Genomic DNA, 21,608 nt, shown 5'->3' with positions numbered 1-21,608 from the left:
TCTGGAGGCTGAGGTGGATCACTTGAGGCCAGAAGTTTGAGACCACCCTGGGCAACATAGCCAGACCCTGTCTCTACAAAAAAATTAAAAAATAAAAACTAGTGAGGCATGGTGATGAGCCTGTAGTCCTAGCTACTTAGGAGACTGAGGCGAGAGGATCCCTTGCGCCAGGAGTTCAAGGTTACAGTGAGCTATAATGTGCCACTGCACTCTAGCATGGGGGACAGAGCGAGACCCCGTCTCTAAAAAAATAAGAGTAAAAATAAATAAACTAATGCCTTATGCAACAACATGGATGAATCTTACAAGTACAGTATTTTGATAAAAAAAAAAGATCAAGTCTCCAAATAATACATTTCATGCGAGTCTACTTATATCAAGTTCAAAAACATGCAAAATATATGTTCAGGGATACATTTATATGATAAAATACACAGAAAAGTGAAGGAATGATAAAAACAAAATTCAGGAGGGTAGTTGCTTATGGAGAAAGGAAAGTGATGAGATTGAAGAAGGATACACAGGGGTTCAAGTAATTGGCTACAGTCCATCTCTTAAACTGGGTGATGGCTATGTCAAGATTCATTTCATTATTTTTCTGAATAATTTATGTAAGTTATAGATATTATTTTAGTATATTATATATTCATAATAAAATTATTTTTTCCCATCTGTATTTTTAAATTTTCCATAAGGAACATACATTACTGGTTATATTAAACAGAGAAAGTAAATAATAAATGTAATAACATTTTAAAAATTCATATTCTCTTGTGCCTTTTCTCATCCTTGCCTTTTTATATATATGTATATATATATATATATATATATATATATATATATATATATATACATTCACTGTGTATTTATTCACAATGTAATCTGCAGCAAGTTGTGTGTTAGGCATACAGTGGTGACATATGATTTCTATCCTAATGGCACTTACCCTCATCAGTGCTCTCTAGATCCCTGTAAAATCCTCTAAGTAGGCTTCATTATCAAGATTTCACAAATCCATTAGAAATTTTTCTTAATGTAGCTATTAAGCACCTGTGCTCTAACTCCAGCCTGCTAGATTCAAATCCTTGCTCTGCTATGAACTAGTTATATATATTTGGGCAAGTAACTTAACCTGTTTGTACTTTAATGTCCCTAACTGCAAAATGAGAAAAAGAACAGTGTCTACCTCATAGGATTGCTGTAAGATTTTACTGAGTTTATATATTTATACATAAAACTCAGAACAGGGTCTAGCCCATGGTAAATGTTTGATAAACACTATTGTTACATTGTTCTATAAGTATCTCCTGAGCACCAATTCTGTGTCAGGTCCAGATGAAGATATAGAGATAGAGTGGGACAGGGTTTGGAAGGCCAACTCCTAAACAGACTATTACCAAAAGTGAGAGGAGTACGGCAGAGGGAAACCAAGGGTCTGCAGGAGAACACAGGAGGCTCTTCAACCCTGTCTGGGGGTCAGGGGAGCCTTCCCAGAAAGGCTAAGATTCTGTCCCCAGGTTGAGGTCTGTTGTCTTTTGGTGACACTCCATGTCTCCCATAGAGAGGTGACTAGGCAGTGTTAAGGGACTGCCATGAATGCACTGAGCTGTAAAAGAGGCCAAGAGGTAACTTGTAGATCTTAAGATCACTTATCCTGTGGTGAGCCTACACATTTGGTTTTTGTGGTTTCAAATTTTCCTTTTCCTTTGCAGTTGTGAAATGGTACAGCATATCTCATATGGAAAAATTAATTACAGCTTGGATTTCTTTTGTCACATTGAAAACTGATAAAAAGAATTTTCAGTAGGAATCTAGTTGAAAGCTTTCAAAATTTGGGTTGTTAGTTGAAAAAAAATATCGGCACTGGAAATAATCTAAATACCCAGTAGTAAGGGAACAGTAATATATCATAATTAAGTAAATTGTGATTTATTTATAAAATTGGATATGATGTAACTTTTTTTTTTTTTTTTTTTAGAAACAGGGTCTCACTGTTGCCCAGGCTGGAGTGGAGTGGTGCATAATATGTCACTGTAACTTCAAACTCCTGGGCTCAGGCACCCTCTCGTCTCAGCCTTCTGAGTAGCTGGGACTACAGGCACACACCAAAACACCCAGCTAATTTTTAAAATTTTCTGTAGAGACAGGGTTTGGCTATGTTGCCCAGGCTGGTGTTGAACTCTTGAGCTCAAGAGATCCTCCCAGTTTAGCCTCGCAAAGTGCTGGGATTATAGGCACGATCCACTGCACCCTCCCTAATGTAACTATTAAAGTGATATTTATGAGTACTTTTAATAGCATGAGAAATGCTTATGAAAGAATATGAAATATAAAGACAAAAATAGCTCCATCATGTAAACAAGTCATTAAATAAAATAATGGAAGAAAATGTACTTAAGTGTTGACAATGGACATTGCTAGTTGGTGGGATTATAAGTGATTTCTTTTTTTATACTTTTTTTTGGTATTTTCTAAATTTTTCAACTTAAGAATGTATTGCTTTAAACAAAAGTTTTGGTCGGGTGCAGTGGCTTATGCCTGCAATCCCAGCACTTTGGGAGGCCGAAGTGGGCGGATCACCTGAGGTCAGGAGTTCAAGACCAGCCTGGCCTATGTGGTGAAAGCTGGTCTCTGCTAAAAATACAAAATTAGCCAGGCGTGGTGATGCACACCTGTAATCTCAGCTACTCAGGAGGCTGAGGCAGGAGAATCACTTAAACCCAGGAAGCAGAGGTTGCAGTGAGCCGAGATCATACCATTGCACTCCAGCCTTGGCACAAAGAACAAAACTCCATCTCAAAATAAAATAAAATAAAATAAAAAGTTTTAAGATATAATTTACACACCATACATATTGGCCATTTAAAGTATACACTTCAGTGGGTTTTTTTTTTTTGGCATGTTCACAGAGTTGTGTAACTATCACCACAATCTAATTTTAGAACACTTTCATCATCCCCCAAACTTGCCCTATTCCCATTAACAGTCACCTCCCGTTCCTGCTCCCCTTCTCAGACAACCACTGATTTACTTTCTATCTCTTCAGATATTTACTTTCTATCTCTTCAGATTTGCCTATTCTAGATGTTCCATATATTATAAATGGAATCACAATATGTGCCCCTTGGTGTCTGGCTTCTTTGATATGGCATAAAATTTTCAAGGTTCATCCATATTGTAGCATGCACCAGTATTTCATTTCATTCCTTTTTATTGCAGAATAATGTTTCATTGAATGGGTATATCACACTTATTAATCTATTCATCAATTGATGGACATTTGGTGTGTTTCCACTTTTTGGTTACTGTGAATAATACTGCTATGATCATTCTTGTACAAGTTTTTGGTGGATATATGTTTTTAATTCTCTTGGTATATACCTAGGAGTAAAACTACTTAGGTCATATGATAACTCCATTTAGCATTCTGAGGAACTGAAAAAGTTCTCAAAGCTGCTGCACCGTTTTACATACCAGCGATGTTTGAGGGTTCCACTTTCTCCACATGCTTGCCAACATTTGTTGTTATTTGTCTTTTTGATTATAGCCACCCCAGGGTGTGTGAAGTGGCATCTCACTGTGGTTTTGATTTGCATTTTTCTAATGGCTAATTATGTTGAACATCTTTTCTTTTTATTTTTCTTTTTTTCTTTTTTTTTTGAGACGTAGTCTTGCTTTGTCGCCCAGGCTGGAGTGCAGCAGCGCTATCTCGGCTCACTGCAAGCTCCGCCCCCTGGGTTCACACCGTTCTCCTGCCTCAGCCTCCCAAGTAGCTGGAACTACAGGTGCCCATCACCACGCCTGGCGAATTTTTTGTATTTTTAGTAGAGACGGAGTTTCACTGTATTAGCCAGGATGGTCTCGATCTCCTGACCTCATGATCCGCCTGCCTCGGCCTCCCAAAGTGCTGGGATTACAGGCTTGAGCCACCACGCCCAGCTATGTTGAACAGCTTTTCATGTTTTTATTGATCATTTGTATATCTTCCTTGGAGAAATGTCTATTCAGATCCTTTACTCATCCTTTAATAGGGTTATTGGGAGTTATTTGTCTTCTAATTATTGAATTACAAGTTCTTTATATATTCTGGCTACAAGTCTCATATAAGATATATGATTTGCAAATAATTTCTTTCATTCTGTGGGTTGTCTTTTCACTTTCTTGATGGTATCATTTTCAGCAAAGGAGTTTTTAATTTTGATGAAGTCCAATTTATCTATTTTTCCTTTTGTCGCTTGTGTTTTTGGTGTTTTATATAAGAAACCATTGCCTACTCCAAGGTTACAAATATTTATTTTTATGTAAACTTCTAAGAATGTTATAGTTTTAGCTCTTACATTTAGGTCTATGATCTCTTTTGAGTTGAATTTTGTTTATTGTAACAGGAAGCATTCTAATTTCATTCTTTTGCATGTGGATATCCAGTTGTCCCAGCACTATTTGTTGAAAGACTATTCGTCCCCCATTGAATTGTCTTGGCATCCTTGTTAAAAATCAATTGACCATAAATGTAAGGGTTTATTGCTGGACTCTCAATTCTATTCCTTTGATCTACATGTCTATCTTTGTGCCAGTACTGCACTGTCCTCATTACTATAGTTTTACAGTAAGTATAGTAAGTGTTGAAATCGGGAAGTATAAGTCCTCCAGCTTTGTTCTTTTTTGGGATAGTTTTGACTAGTCTGGGTCCCTTACATTTCCAGGCATTGCTTTTATGCTCAAGGGGGGAAATTTTTTAGAAAAAAAGAAAAAGGAAGGTAGATATTGCTGAAGGAACTGTGAAATTCATTTTGTGTTTTCTGAGTGAAACTTCTGCAATGCACCTTTTCTCTTGGATGGGGGAATTTCTCTCTCCTAAATTCCGTCCTCGTCACGGTAGATTTCCTTTTTCACTATTGATGAACACTGTGCAAAGTATTGACTCAGCCAAGGCCTCATCCTGCCTTGAGTCACTTGGCTGGGTCAGGGGTTATTTTCACATAGGGGGTTCCACAACACCCTAATTTTTTTTTTTACTCCTAGCTAAGAATGATCATACTCTATTGTTGTGGTCTCTGCACTGTTCTGATTGCACACCTCATTGGCAAATCACTTTTGACTATGAGTTTTTGCGTATTCATTTTGAGCGTACAAATATATAAATATTTCATTCATTTATAAATTATATATGCTCATGATTATTATATAAACACATAAACAAAATGGAAGTTTTAGATGATGAGATAAAATGACTAGAAATAGATGTTTCCCCACACCTCGATGGCTTTTATCTCTCTGGAGACGGCCTTCTTGGATCTTTCATGTTTACCTCTGTGTGGTCCTAGCACCCAGGCAGCCAAACAGGGCCTGGGATATAGTAGAAGCTCAGTGACATTCAAAATAAAAATTTCAGGCCAGGCGGCGTGTAACTCAGGCCTGTAATCCCAGGACTTTGGGAGACCAAGGAGGGTGGATCACTCGAGGTCAGGAGTTCAAGACTGGCCTGGCCAACATGGTGAAATCTCGTCTCTATTAAAAATACAAAAATTAGCCAGGTGTGGTGGCAGGCTCCTGTAATCCCAGCTATGGGGATGAGGGGGTACTGAGGCACGATTCCCAGAAGGCAGAAGTTGCAACGAGCCAAGATGGTGCCACTGCACTCCAGCCTGGGCGACAGATCGAGACTGTCTCAAAAAAGAAAAATTTCAGAGAGGCTACTATTCCTATTAAAATACACTGCTTCCGGCCGGACGCGTTGGCTCACGCCTGTAATCCCAGCACTTTGGGAGGCTGAGGCGGGTGAATCATGAGATCAAGAGATCGAGGCCATCCTGGCCAACATGGTGAAACCCTGTCTCTACTAAAAATACAAAAATTAGCTGGGAGTGGTGGTGCACGCCTGTAGTCCCAGCTACTCTGGAGGCTGAGACAGGAGAATCGCTTGAACCCAGGAGGCGGAGGTTGCAGTGAGCCGAGATCATGCCACTGCATTCCAGCCTGCCGACAGGGCAAGACTGTCTCCAAAAAAAAAAAAAAAAAAAAAAAAAAAAATACACTGCTTCCCTAGGTTTTGCACCTAGCAAATAAAAGTTCTGCATCTATTTCCTGCTAATTGGCTATGGTTATTTTGTAGAAAGGCTGTGGGCTCTTCATCTCTCCTTGTTCTCTCTTTTACCTTTGACTTGTACCACATCTGACTTATTTATTTAGAAAATAGCAGTTGTATCATCCTTCATTTATACTCATTTCTTACTGTGTATTCAGGCAGAGTCCTAATACTAAGACCATAAAGAATGGAAAGCAAGGTCTCTGATCAGGATGTAGCACAGTAGGATGTGGACAAAGGGCAAGGAAGCTCTAGGGTGTAAACATCTGGGACGGCTTCAGGGAGCTGGATTTTAAAAGAAGAGTGGGGAGAAGAGAGTTAGGCTGTCCCAGTTGAACTGTGGGAACAAAGGTAGGTGACCCAGCACATTTTAGGAGAGGGGAAAGTTTGAGTTTGGTGTAGCTGAACACTAGGGGCAAGGGTGGTTGCATCTGTTTTAGGAAGAGCTCTCTGGCAGACCTCTGGAGTAGTAGACTTTTTATTTATTTATTTATTTATTTAGAGACAGGGTCTCGCTCTGTTCTCCCAGGCTGGATTGGCACAGTCTCAGCTCACTGCATGCAATCTCCACTGCGGGGGCTCAAGTGATCCTCCCACCTCAGCCTCTCAGGTAGCTGGGACCACAGGTCTGAGCCACCGCGCCCAGCTAATTTTTGTGTTTTTCGTAGACACGGGGTTTTGCCGTCTAGGATACTCCCAGATGGGGGCTGAGAGTATTAGACTTTTGAAGTTGGAAGTAGGGGTAGGCTGTTGGTTGCCTGAAGAGAAGGGCACAATTATAGTTAGAACATGGAAACCTCTGCGCTTGGAGGCCCAAACGAAGCAGGGAAACTTTGCTTTACTGCTCTAGCTAGCAGCATTCTTTTTTTTAGGATCTCAGAACCTACTTTTTTTTTTTTTCGGTCCTGGGTTGTTCACCCTTTCCCTTTGTACCGAAGAGACACACCTTTATCAGAAAATCACGGTTTATTTCCTGAGAATCGCGGGAATTGGTTGGGGGTACTCTGTTTTGGGGCTCCATTTGAGGCCTGTGGCTCAATGGAAGACATAAAGGCGCTTCGCTGCACAGGTTTAATCAAGCAAGGGCTTGATAGAAGTATTCATCCCACCCCCGCCCCGATTAAATCAAACCACACACACACAAATAGAGGCTCTGGCACATCCTGACAGAATAGCCTCTGGGATGTCAGCAACCCCCAACCTACGGCCATTGGCGTGTCTACGCGGGCCAGGAAGCCCAGGCCCCCGGCTCCTTCCTGGATCACGCCCCTGCCCCGCCCAAGGATGAAGAGGGGCGGGGCCAGCCGGCGCCCTCCGAGTGGGCCTAGCGCCAGGTCAGGCCTGGCCCGGCCCCGCAGCCCAGCGGCGCCGGTGGGCGGGGCCTCCGTCAGGGCCGTGTCAGTAACTGCGCCAGGCCCCGCCCCTCGGGGGAGGCAGGGCAGGGCGGGGCGCGAGCGAGCGCGCGGGCTGGGCCGGAGCCGGCCTGGTCGCCAGCCTAACCCGGCACTGTGAGCTGAGCGCCTGGGCGGCGGCGGCGGCGTGATGGCTCCCGCCGCGGACCGGGAGGGCTACTGGGGCCCCACGACCTCCACGCTGGACTGGTGCGAGGAGAACTACTCCGTGACCTGGTACATCGCCGAGTTCTGTGAGTGTGGCCTGAGGAGGGGAGCGGGGGCGAGAGGGCACCGGGCTGAGGAGACGCCGTGGGAGGAAGGCAAAGGGCGAACCTGGCCGCGAGGGGAGGTGCCAGGCCTGGCCCCGGGAGCTGGAATGCGGCGCCCTGGGCCAGCGGGAGGCTGAGAGGAGCGGGCCGGGAGTCCAGTGTGTAGAGGGAGGAGTGCCGCGGTCTGGGAGGGAGGAAGGGGGCCTGGGGATTGGGGGGGCAGAAGAGCAGTGGGAAGTGGGGAGCCCCTGCTGGACCTAAGGGGGAAAGCCTGAGGAGCCGGGTTGGGAATGGGAATTCCTGCCCAAGAGCGGAGTGGGGCCAGGCTGGGAGAGTGGAGGACCCTGCCCCTTGGAATGAGGGCCCAGGACACCTGCTCTGCTGTTGCCACCACCAGAAGGGGACAGTTCCTAGCTTCGTCTTTCCCCCAGTCCGTGAGAATTCTACCGTCTTTCCGTTCCCTTTTCACTGGAATATTAGACCTCCTCGCTTACCTCCAGGAAACAGTTTCACTAGTCTGAGATCTGAACCATCCCACCCCTATCCCCCAGGATGTGTTCAAGTACCAGAGGTCATCTGCTCTCCGAGTATGGTTATTCAACTGTCATCTTGCACCAGGAGTCGAAGGCATCTTGCACCTAGTCTGTACCTTCTGCTCCTGCCAGGCTCCCAAGAGCACAAAGGACCAAGTCCCTGCTCCATTCTGTCCTATCCAACTATCTAGGAGTTAGGGGTCATCTGAGGACACTACTTCCACCGACTGCACCTTCTGAGGGTTTAAGAATTCTTCTTTAGCTGCTGCTCTGTCAGGCACCGCTGGTCAGGTTGGGCTTGTTCTGTGTCTGTGTGGGTGTCTGTCTGTTTTCATAGACGATTTTTCCTGCCAGGCTAGGAGAAATCTGCCACTTCTTTTTCTATCATTTAATCAGGTTTTGAGAGCACAATATTTGATCCCTCTTTTAGGTACCTGCTTCTGGCAAAGTGCAGAGAATATCCTTTGGCTAATGATTACTGCCTTCTTTTAGTTGGATCTACTTCTCAGGACGTGAAGTGAAACTCTTCTTAGCTAACCTTCTCATTGTTGAGTCCTGCTCCCAGGCATCTGTGCATGGCTTTGTAGGAAAGAGGCAAGCATATCATGACAAATGGTTCCACTTTATTCTGTTCTGGTAATTGGCTAAGTTAAAAAAAAAAAAAAAAAGAACACTTTTTGCAGTTTTCAGGACTTTAGTACTATTCTCTTATGACCATGATTTAGGCTAAGAGTCACTTTTCTTGAGCTACTAAATTAATAAATTTTACATAATCATGGAGAAATATGGGCAAAGGGATCATTTGTAATGCAATTACTTGGGAACCCACATGTTGGCAAAGGAAGCACTTTACCAGTTTGTTGTTAGATCACTTTGGCAAGCCCATGCCTGGTTCAGAGAACCACGACCACAAGGAAAGAGACGTAAAACCATGCACTCTGTGCTGGAAATGTGTAACATGGAAAAGAGGAATTCAAGAGTCTTCAAATATTGGATGGGCTATCATATAGAATAATTTTTTAAAAATTTATTTAGAATCTGGAATTAGGGCCTATGGGCAGAAACCAACTGTAATGGGGAAAAGTTTGCTTCAATGTAAGGAAAAACCTAACCAATGATATGGGAAAGTTTGACTTGGGGGACAGAGGACTTTCTGTCACTGAAAGTGTTAAATCAGACATTGTTCAATGAACTCGTGAATATTTTTGGAGGAAAAAATTGTTTAATAGAAAAAAGGGGCTGGCCTTAGTTGCAGCTTTATGGGTCTACGTAGGTAATAATGACTCTTAGTTTAGAACCAAGGTTTTGGATTCAAATCAAAAGAAAAAACTGGGCTGGGCATCGTGGCCCATGCCTGTAATGCCAGCACTTTGGGAGGCCAAGGCAGGAGGATTGCTTGAGGCCAGGAGTTTGAGTCCAGCCTGGGCAACATAGTGAGACCCTGTCTCCATAAAAAATAAAAAAAATTAGATATGCATGGTGGTTTGTGCCTGTAGTCCCAGCTACTTAGGAGACTGAGGTGGGAAGATCACTTGAGCCCAGGAGTTCAAGGTTGCTGTGAGCTGTAATTGTGCCACTGCACTCCAACCTGGGCAAGAGTTAGACCCTATTTCTACAAAAAATAAAAATAAAAAATGCAAAGAGAGAAAACTGGCAGTTAAGTCATGTGGACTTTGAGAGAGCAAGATACTGTGTTCTGGCAGATAGCTCTGAGAAATGGGAAATGACATTTGTTCTCAACGTGCTCAGAAGAGGAAACTCTGAGCAGACTACAGGGAGGGTTTTGACATAGGAAACAGAGGGGTTGCAAGAAGAGGATGAGTGAATGTTGGCAGTCCTTTGCGCATGCACCTTGGGAGAAAATCATCTGGAGGAAGTTGAGGTCAAGTCATCTTACCATAGCAAGTCATGAGTATCTATAATAATATATCTTGGACTAAGGTAATTTGATCTTTGAAAAATATGCTGATTAATAATATGTTTAAAATATGTGTTTAAAGCAAATGCAATTTTAACATCATGATAGTATTTACATTAATGATAGTATTGATGGTAATATTAAGGATAATGTAATAATAGCTATTATCTAAGTGGTCACTCTGTACTACACTTTGCTAAGCACTTCATATATCTTATCTCTTTTGATCTCTACAGTAATTTCAAAAAGAAGGTATTATTATCCCCATTTCAAAGATAAGGACATTGAAGCTCTAAGAAATAATTTACCTAAGATTACAGTAAGTGATGTAGAGATAGTGTTCACATTGAGGTCTGACTCTAAAGCTACTGTCCATGTTACCTCTCCATCATTACTTCTATCACACATTCATTGTTTGCCCCTATATGCAAGAAAGGAAGACAGAATTGAAATACTATACTATCACAAAGGACAAATTGAACAACTATTCAGTTTACTCAGCCATCTTTCAACTATCTTTCAGCATTAGAATATATGTATTTTAGGGAATAATGAAGAGTTTGGGGGATTGCATATTCAGATATGGCAGTAGTTCTCAGTCACTTTCAGCACCTGAAAACTCTTCCTAGCATCAGCCAGGATCAGTTTCAATTCCTTTTGTTTGAGCATATCGTAAAGACCAGAGGAAAAGGTCTGTCATTGTAAAACAATAAGCCCCTTGACCTGCCAGAAGTTAGAGGTACAGGCAGTCCTTGCTTTGCATCATAGTGTGAGACCACACAAATGACTATGCAAGTTAAAACCAGGTAACACTATGTTAATAATCAATGGGAAAAGTTATGATTGTTCTGTGACCTTTAAAACTTTTTGTCAAACATTGTAAACTTTTTTACTGTTGGTTATGAATAGATAGGGAAATGAAAAAAGTAAGCATTTATTTAGTACACTTTAAAACATTAAAAGCATTGAGAAATAAACTTTTTTGTTTATAAAAATCACTTATCAAGAGTAATTAAAACAGTGTTTGCCTTTTTGTCACATAACTCATAATATGGAATGAGTATTTTTTTTTTTTTTTTTTTTTTGAGGTAGAGTCTCGCTCTGTTGCCTAGGCTGGAATGCAGTTCACGATCTCGGCTCACTGCAACCTCCACCTCCTGGGTTCAAGCAGTTCTCCTACCTCAGCCTCCCAAGTAGCTGGGATTACAGGCGCATGCCACCACACCTGGCTAATTTTTGTATTTTTAGTGGAGACGGGGTTTCACCGTTTTGGCCAGGCTGTTCTCGAACTCCTGACCTCAAGTGATCCACCTGCTTCAGCCTCCCAAAGTGCTGGGATTACAGGCATGAACTTCCATGCCCACTTGTCTTTTTTCTTTTAAATTAAACAAAATTTTTTTTTGGCCAGCTACAGCTACACTAATGAGGCCAACAGGTTTTTGGGTTTTTCTTGAGACAAGGTGTCCCTCTGTTGCTTAGGCTGGAGTGCACTGGCACAATCACAGCTCACTGCAGCCTCGACCTTCCAGGCTCAAGTGATCCTGCCACCTCAGCACCCCATAGCTGGGACTCTACAGGTGTGTGCCACCATGCCCAGCTAATTTTTTTTTTTTTTTTTTTTGGATTTTTAGTAGAGACAGGGTTTTGCCATGTTGCCCAAGCTGGTCTCAAACTCCTGAGCTCAAGCAGTCCTCTCACCTCAGCCTCCCAAAGTGTTGAGATTATAGGCATGAGCCACCATGCCCAGCCGGGATGAGTACTATCCCTTCATGAATTCTTTAATAATTTGTATCAGCTTCCAAAATTTATCCTTTGCATTTTTAAGGTTGTGAAATCTCTCCGAGAGTTCCTTTAATGCAAAGGTTTTCTTTGTTAGCATAATTTCTCCTGGGACATCTTTATCCTTTTTACCACAACTACTTTATGCATTTATGTTGATAAGTTTGCCTTCTCTTTCTCTGAATTCCTCAGGCTGCATTTTTTTTTTTTTTTTTTTTTTTTTTTTTTTTTGAGACGGAGTCTCGCCGTCACCCAGGCTAGAGTGCAATGGCGCAATCTTGGCTCACTCCAACCTCCACCTCCCGGGTTAAAGCAATTCTCATGCCTCAGCCACCCACATAGCTGGGATTACAGGAGTGTGCCACCATGCCCAGCTAATTTTTGTATTTTTAGTAGAGATGGGGTTTCACCATGTTGGCCAGGCTGGTCTCAAATGCCTGACCTCCAGTGATTCACCTGCCTCGGCCTCCCAAAGTGCTGGGATTACAGGTGTGAGCCACCTTGCCCAGAATCTTTTTTTTTTTTTCTTTTTTGAGACGAAGTCTTACTCTGTCACCCAGGCTGGAGTGCAGTGGCGTGATCTTGGCTTACTGCAACCTGCGCCTCCTGGGCTCAAGCGATCCTCCCACCTCAGCCTTCCAAGTAGCTGGGAGGCACGCACTACCATACCTGGCTAATTTTTGTATTTTTTTTTGGTAGAGATGGGGTTTCACCATGTTGGCCAGGATGGTCTTGAACTCCTGGCCTCAAAGTGTGATCCGCCCACCTCAGCCTCCCAAAGTGCTGGAATTATAGGTGTGAGCCACTGCACCCAGCCCCTCAGACTACATATTTAGAGTCCCTTGAATGGCAGTAGCGTCAGCATTCTTATGGTCAGCTGTTTCTTCTATAATTCTGTTTATGTTTGATTGGAATTTCACTTCCAACATTATACGTTTTTGTTTCTCTGCTACCCTTTCATCATTCTTGGCCAATTCTCTCTTTCTGTTACTCAGTTTTGTAACATGGCACATAAGTTTATCTCCAGGAGACAAGAAGGCAACTCAACTACATGCTTTGCTTTCTGTACATGAACTGAATAACTGGTACCAGGTTCACTGTGACTGATCACCAACAGACATTGAAAGAAGTGACCTGGTTGGTCACTGATGGTGATGTACTTCTGTTATTTGTGTAGTGATTTGTGGACTTAAGATGTAGCAGTGAAGTTTGTACTATATTCAGCTACTCACAATTAGTATACAGTGGTAACTGAAATTTGAATTGTGTCATTGGGTAATTGGTGTTATTTAACTAAACTGTGATAACTGAAATTTGAGCATATTGAAACCCTGCAAAGTGCAGACTGTGTATTTCTAATCCTCAGAACATTCCTATCGAGGAATGTTAGATGTTGTTACCAAATTGTAAAGAGAAGGACGCTGAGTCTTGGAGAAGTTAGTTAAATAAGCAGCTCAGCATCATACAGCTATTAAGAGGCAGAAATGGTATTCAAATTTAGGTCTCAAAACTCCTTCTACCAAGACATACTATCTATACGACGTGGAGTGTTAGGTGCTGTTGATTTAATGGAAGAAATATTACATAAAGGGAAATGGAGGGGAATAAGATTTACCTACAGCTTCATGATGTGAGCCATCATGCCCAGGCCATATTTTCTTTATTCATTCTGACAGCATAAACTTGGGTTACTTCTACCTCTTGGCTATTGTGAATAATGCTGCTGTGAACATGGGTGTTCAGAAAAGAATTACCCGGTTAAAAATCATTCAAAATGTTTTATTTATTCAGCAGATATTTACTGATTACCTATTTTGTCACTGACTAAGACTATAAAACCGTTTGAAGATGGCTTCTCTGTTCAAAGTAGCTGAGAGGGCCAGGTATGGTGGCTCATGCCTGTAATCCCAGCACTTTGGAAGGCCAAGGCAGACAGATCACTTGAGGTCACGAATTGGAGACCAGCCTGGCCAACATGATGAGACACCATCTCTACTAAAAATACAAAAATTTGCCAGGTGTGGTGGTGTGTGCCTGTAGTCCCAGCTACTTGGGAGGCTGAGGCAGGAGAATCACTTGAACCCTGGAGGTGGAGGTTGCAGAGAGCTGACATTGTGCCACTGCACTCCAGCCTCAGTGACAGAGTGAGACTCTGTCTTAAAAAAAAAAAAAAAATGTAGCTGAGAGGCCAACAGGAGTATGAACAGACAGGTACAAACAGGCACGTTCTTTCTTTCAGGTGAAATGCATTCCCAAAAATGTATTTGATCAAGGAATGTCCAAGAATTGACATATTATGAGGAAGGGTTTATCAGAAAGCTAAAAAATAAAAATAAATAAACAAAAAGAAGCTAAAAAATACTTGAAAATTCCCAGTTATGGTTTTTATAGGGCTTACGTCAGTCTGAAGAGGTAACCTGGTTGGTATGACTTTCGTGGATGGGAAGAATGGCTGTTACGATCTTGTATGATCATCTTGCCATATCCTTTTGTCCATGAGTGAGAATAGTTCAAGCTAAGTATTGTTCCTTCTCATAGGTTTGCTGCCCCTCTCCCCATCCTATTCATAGGAAGTGGGCAGAAGGAAAGTAGGGCAGCCCTCAGTCTCTATACCTTTGCTATGGGATTCACTTAGATGGGGCAACAAGGTCTTTTTTTCCCTTGCTGCTGCAGCACAAGACAAAAGGGGCTTTAATCAGCTACCTCTGCCATACAGGTATGCCATGAAAGGCATTTGACTGCTTGTAGCCCTTTGCTATATTTCTTTTCTTTTCCTTTCTCAGGTTCCTTCTTACCATCCTCCCTGAAGAGCAACCTCAAGTTAGTGAGCACACGTCAGGCTTCTTTTTTGGTCTTGGGACTCTGGGCTGGCAGAGGTGACATCCCTGTCATATGAAGGAAGATGCTCCTTTCTCTCTCTGAAGGTTATTGACAGGCAAGCAGCACTGCCTCCAAATTATAACTCAAAAGCTCATAAAGTCAACTGAAGAATGAAGGCCAAATGAAAGGACAAATTGAGTGTACAAAAGAGTTTAGGTTTAATATATCTGTGAGTGTGTGTGTGTGTGTGTGTGTGTGTATAGCTCATGGTTCCTGGCTCATAACTCTCATATCCCTTTTTAGAGTCTTTTATTATAATGTTGGGGCACTGTAGGCCTCAAAGCAGGCCTCAGGAAACAGAATCTCTGTCTCTCTGGTCTTTCCCTGCCCTTCTTTCACCCACCCAAGGCAGTACTCTAATCTGACTGTGGGTCACAAGACCCTCATTACAGAGAGAGTCCTGCCCCATACCCTGGAGGAAGGAATGCTGCAGAGAGAAGCCAAGAGGAATCTGAACAGACAGGCTTTGCTGGGTTTCCCCAATCTATTAATATTAGACTATACCTTTTTTGTCCAATCGTATTTCAACATGGTTGTTCATGCTTCAATCATGCCTATCCAGTGAAGTCTCCATAAAAGGTTCAAGAGGACAGGGTTTGGAGAACTTCTAGATAGCTGAATACGTGGAGGCTGACAGGAAGGTGAACAAGAACTCATCCACATATTAGGAGGGTGCTGCACTCCAAATCGATGGGGGCAGAACCTCCCGTGCTCAGGACCCTTCCAAACCTGCCCCTGTGTATCTCTTCTTCTGGCTGTTTATTTGTAAACTTTGAAATATCCTTTGTAATAAACTAATAGACCTGTTTCCCTGGGTTCTGTAAGCTGCACTAGCCCCAGCCCCGGACTTGGGACAGGTGTCTGAAGGAAGGGGGCAGTTTTGGGGACTGAACCCTCAACCTGTAGGGGCTGACACTATCTTAAGGTGGATAATGTTGGAATTGAATTGGAGGACACCCAGCTGGTGTCTGCTGTAGAACTGATTGCTATAGAACTGATTGGGTTTCCCCACACACACTTGGTCACAGAAGTCTTCTGTGATGATTTTTGGGTTGTGAGAACAGGGGAAAAACAGAGTTTGAGTTGATTTATGCAGACAGCATCCAAGTCAGACTGCCAGTTAATTGTTTTAGGTGCTATGATCGCTTATTACAAACTTAAAACATAGATAGGTTCATAAAGGTTTTATAGCGTTAGTGCTACAAGAGTTGCCATACCAGCTATTTATTTATTTTTAATTGTGGAAAAGTACACATAACATAAAATTTATCTTCTTAACCATTTTAAATGTACATACAGTTCAGTAGTTGGTAGTGTTAAGTACATTCATACTGTTGGGCAATCAATTTCCAGAACTCTTCATCTGGCAAAACTAGAACTCTGTATCCATTAAACAACTCCCCATTTTCTCTTCCTTCTAGTCACTGGCAACCACCCTTCTACTTTCTGTCTCTATAAATTTGACTACTTTAAGTACCTCATATAAGTAGAACCATATAGTACTTGTCTTTTTGTGAGTGTTTTATTTCATTTAGTGTAATGTCCTCAAGTTTCATCCATGTTGTAGCAATCAGAATTTCCTTCCTTTTCAAGGCTGTATCATATTTTTTTGTATGTATTTGCCACATTTTCTGTTTTTTTGACAAAGGGTCTCATTCTGTTGCTTAGGCTGGAGTGCAGTGGTGTGATCATGGCTGACTGTAGCCTCAACCTCCTGGGCTTAAGTGATCCTCCCACCTCAGCCTCCCAAGGTGCTGGGATTACAGGTGTGAGCCACCATGCTCGGGCCACATTTTTTATTCATTCTTCTGTCAGTGTACACTTGGGTTGCTTCTACTTGGCTATTGTGAGTAATGCTGCTGTGAACATGGGTGTACAAATATCTCTTCAAGACCCCAAAGGTGGAACTGCTGGACGATGTGGTATCAGAGTAGCTATTTTAACCTTTTCATTATAAAGAAACCTTTTAAAAAACTTGTTTCATGGGTGCCATGAATTTATTATCACTCTTACATAAATTATAATTTATTATTACTCCTACATAAATTACAATTGTTAATATACTTTATCCCTATTTTAATTAATCAAAGGTACATGTAACCCAATCAGATAAGTTCTAGATACTATTACCATGCTGTAATGATTATATGAGATACAGCCACTAATTAGTTTAATGCATTGATATAAAACAAAACAGCATAATATTTTCATTACAGTCTTCTTGTGGATCAATGTGATTTTTGAAATATTAAAAATAGTCAATAGAAATAATAATAGCTAACGTTTATGGGGTTTAATGTACAAAGTTCTATGAGTGTATTATCTGGTAATAACTCTTATTACAATCCTTACAACAACTCTTAAGTTAGGTTCTGTAGTCCTGTTTTAAAGATCTGGAAATTTAGGGCAGAGAGGGATTAAATAATTTGTCTAAAGTTTTCCACTTTGCAAGTGGCAAAGCGAAGATTTAAACTCATGCTCTCTGACTTCCAGAGTGCATTCTCATTCTCTCTCTTCCTGTTTTACTTTTGCAATTAGCTTTTTGAGGTATAATTTACTTACAATAAAATGCATCTGTTTTAAGTATATAGTATAAAGCAAAAAGTATCTGAGAAAGGTTTCAGTCAATTTACAAGTTTATTTTGCCAAGGTTAAGGATCATGACCTGTGACAGAGCCTAAGGAAGTCCTGAGAACATGTGCCTAAGGTGGTTGGGTTACAGCTTGGTTTTATGTTTTAGGGAGACATAAGATGTCAATCAGTACATGTAAGGTATACATTGGTTCAGTCTAGAAAGGTGGGACAACTTGAAGTGCTGAGTAGGGGGCACAGCTTACAGGTCATAGGTGGATTTAAAGATTTTCTGACTGGCAATTGGTTGAAAGAGTTAAGTTATTATTTAAATCCCTGGAATCAATAGAAATCAGTATCTGGGTTAAGATAAGGGGTTTTAGAGACCAAGGTTCTTATTATGTAGATGAAGTCTCATTGGTGGCTGCCCTTAGAGGCAATAGATGGCAAATGTTTCCTATTCAGACCTTTAAAAGATACTAGACTCTCAGCTAATCTCTTCAGGATCAGAAAACGAGCTGGAAAGGGAAGGGAATTCTCTATAGAATGTAAATTTCCTCTACAAGAGACAGCTTTGCAGGGCCATTTCAAATTATGTCAAAAAATATATTTTGGATAAAGTACTTTGATTTGTTTCAGGGCCTTGCTATTTATCATGTGATGGTTTATTAGAGTCAGGTTGGAATTTGGTATCTTGTTGCTACAAAAAGTCGGTTCTGTCAGTCTTAGGATCTCTATTTTTTAATGCTGGTCAATTGTGTGCCTGAACTCCAAAGAGTATAATGAGGCATATCTGACCTCTCTCCCCACCCACCACCCCCATTCATCCCCCAACTTTACCCCCCAAACCCTGGCATGGGCTGAACTTTTTTTTTTGAGACTGAGTCTCACTCTGTCGCGGAGGCTGGAGTGCAGTGGCACCATCTTGGCTCACTGCAGCCTCTGCCTCCTGGGTTCAAATGATTCTCCTGCCTCACCCTCCCAAGTAGCTGAGATTACAGGCACGTGCCACCACCCCCGGCTAATTTTTATATTTTTAGAAGAGACAGAGTTTCGCCATGTTGGCCAGGCTTGTCTCGAACTCTGGACCTCAGGTGATCTGCCTGCCTTGGCCTCCCAAAGTGCTGGGATTACAGGTGTGAGCCACCACACCCAGTCTTGAAGTAGCCATTTAATCCCAAAACTATGCACTTAACTACCACACTACCCTGTCTTCCTCCCTTAACACTTTTTTAGACCCCAGTGAGTCCGGGGACCTTATGTTGGGAACTGGTAATCTAATGTTCTCATTTTACAAATAAGGAAAAAGACCTTAAGAAGTGGTCTGCCTAAGATTACATTGAAAATTAGTGGTGAAGCCTAGATCAGAATCCACGTTTAGTAGTTTCTCAGTCTGGAAAATGATGGAGCTGAGGATGATGATGTCATTATTGTTGATGTCATATTGTTAATGGGTTACCAGATCACAGGACTTCTCCAAACAAAAAGTTTCTAATGAACTGTTTTATTATGGTGAAGATACCTAACATCTATGAAGTGCTTTACAACAATGGGCCTCAGACTTTAATATGTATGTGGATTACCTGGGAATCTTGTAAAAACATATTCTGGTTTAGTGGATATGGAATGTGGCCTTAGAGTCTGCATTCCTTTTTTCTTTTTCTTTTCTTTCTTTCTTTCTTTTTTTTTTTTTTTTTTTTTTTTGAGACAAGGTCTCATGCTGTTGCCCAGGCTGAAGTTCAGTGGCATGATCATAGCTTACTGTAACCTCAAACTCCTGGGTTCAAGGGATCCTCCTGCCTCAGCCTCCCGAATAGCTAGCACTACAGGTGTCTGCCACCATACCTGGTGATTTTTTTATTTTTTGTAGAGATGCAGGGAATCTCGCTATGTTGCCCAGGCTGGTCTCGAACTCCTGGCCTCAAGCGATCCTCCCAAAGTGTTGGGATTACGGGCATAAGCCACCACGCCTGGCTGAGTCTGCAGTTCTTAAAAGCTATCAGGTGATTCCAGTGCTGCTGGTCTGGAGACTACACTTGGAGAAGCAAGGCTTTAACATACACAAAGCATTTTTATATCTTTTCTCGGTGTTACCTCTGTTTGTATGTAAGGAAAGTAAGTTCAAAAGGATAAGCAGTTTGTTAAGGATCACAGGGCTGGTACTGGAACCTGGGTTTCTAACTTTGCAAACCAAGTTAGGTGTTGATTACCCTGCACAATAACAGTAGGCTGAAAACCTGTATGTGAAGGAAAGCTTGAAAAGGATCATTCTGGGTAATGAGCTAAATTGAACTTTTTTATTTCAGAAACAATTTTCATCCTTATTTTCTCTTAGTACCTTTCCCAAGCTTAAATGAAATCACCTTTTAGACTCAAGTCTGTAGTTAGCAGCTAGAGCTTAGTAGGTACTTGAAGCCTAAATACATTTGGAAGTCTAATCTTAGTATTTGCTCAAGTCTTCAAAGGTATTAACTGGGAAGAATTGTCATTTGGTAGTACATTTTGGAAGAAATGATTGATTTTTTTTTTAAGTGGAACAGTAATTGTGGGGTGTGTGTGTGTGTGTGTGTGTGTGTGTGTGTGTGTGTGTAAATAAGGAGAACAGTAGAATTCCTCAAACAGTAATTTGGGGAACATCACTGAGATAGAATACATAGTATAGTAAACATTTAAATGAAAGTCTTGTCCACTCCATTCTTATTTCAGGTTAAGATTTTAAGTTGTTTTTTTTTTTTTCAATTTTTAGAATCTACCTTTGTTCCTTTGCCAGCTATTTCCAATAGTGGGAAAAAACTCACCTGAAGAGTTTTAGGTAGTGCAGAACATTCAAAAGAAGTAAAGGCGTGAAGAAACATTTTAAGACCCAGCAAAATGATAGATCCAAAAGGGACAGTAAAAGCATTTTATGGTTGCATGAAAGTCCTAGATATTTTATTTTGGGGAAAGTACATGGTATAATGGAACAGCTGGCCATTGGACTTGGAATCAGAATCAAGATTCCTATCTGGACTTCACTCCGTTGAGCCTGTGACTTTGGGCAAATCACTTAGCTTATCAAATATCATTTTTCTCATTTTACAAGAATGGTTATGAGATTTAAGTGGCAAGATGCATGTGAAAACATACTGTGAAGTACCTGGCAAATATTAGGTACTCAGTAAAGATGGGTTGAATTGGAATCTAATAAAAATAAGTTTAAAACAAAAAAGCAAAACTAACCCATGCTTTATTATAGTTGTGGCTTCCTTACCTGTGGTGATTAGTTTTATTTGTGAACTCAGCTAGGCTATAATATCCACTTATTTAATCAAACACTTATCTTGGTGTTGCTATGATGGTATTTAGTAAATGTGGTTAATATCTGTAATCAATTGACTTTTTAGGTAAAGGAGATTACCCTCAATAACATGAATGGCCTCATCCAATCATCTAAAAGGCATTCAGTGCAAAAGCTAAGGTTTCCAGGATAAGAAATTCTGCCTTAAGTTTGCAGCATCAACTCCTGCCTGAGTTTCTAGGGTGTGGGAGGTGGGGACGGGGGCAGTTAAAGCTTTATTTTGGGAGGTCTACGTGATTCCTTACTTTGGTGGACTTTCCATTTCTCCTTTTCTCCCTCCCTTCTTTCTTCCTTCTTTGATTTGTTTTTAAATTCAGGATTTTTAGATGTTTTCTGTGGGAGGTTCAATTGGATTATCTATATGTCACATATCCTTAACCTGATGCTTTTGCACATGCTGTTGGCTTTTCGTTTGTCATTTGTAACTGCATTCTCTGAGTCAGTGGATATCTCTTTAAACCTTGACTGATTACTTCTTAGAGAATTAGGTGCTTTTTCTGTTTCCCTTTGAGGACTTTCTATTGACTAAAGGATAAAGACCAAATTCTAACATGGCATGAAAAGCACTTCTTTTTTTTTTTTTTTTTTTTTATTGAGACGGAATCTCACTCTGTTGCCAGGCTGGAGTACAGTGGTGCGATCTTGGCTCAGTGCAACCTCCCCCTCCTGGGTTCAAGCGATTCTTGTGCCTCAGCCTCCCTAGTAGCTGGGATTACAGGCGCACGCCACTACACCTGGCTAATTTTTGTATTTTTAGTAGAGATGGGGTTTCACTATGTTGGCCAGGCTGGTCTCGATCTCCTTACCTCGTGATCTGTCCACCTCAGCCTCCCAAAGTGCTG

General features: G+C 41.4%; 1 protein-coding gene across 1 annotated transcript in view; it reads left to right on the top strand.

Annotated features, from left to right (window-relative positions):
* Positions 1-7,560: 7,560 nt before the first annotated feature.
* The window catches only part of ACER3 (alkaline ceramidase 3), a 165,325-nt gene continuing 151,277 nt past the window's right edge, over positions 7,561-21,608 (top strand). Inside the window, exon 1 of the mRNA XM_003254680.4 lies at positions 7,561-7,730. Coding sequence (XP_003254728.1) covers positions 7,628-7,730 — 103 coding nt within the window. The 5' untranslated portion in view covers positions 7,561-7,627. The remainder of the gene's footprint in view (positions 7,731-21,608) is intronic.

The sequence above is a fragment of the Nomascus leucogenys genome, chromosome 15 (assembly GCF_006542625.1).
Source record: "Nomascus leucogenys isolate Asia chromosome 15, Asia_NLE_v1, whole genome shotgun sequence".
Classification (NCBI taxonomy): domain Eukaryota; kingdom Metazoa; phylum Chordata; class Mammalia; order Primates; family Hylobatidae; genus Nomascus; species Nomascus leucogenys.
The sequence above is the reverse complement of the archived record's forward strand: the minus strand, read 5'-3'. Positions and strand labels throughout refer to the sequence as shown.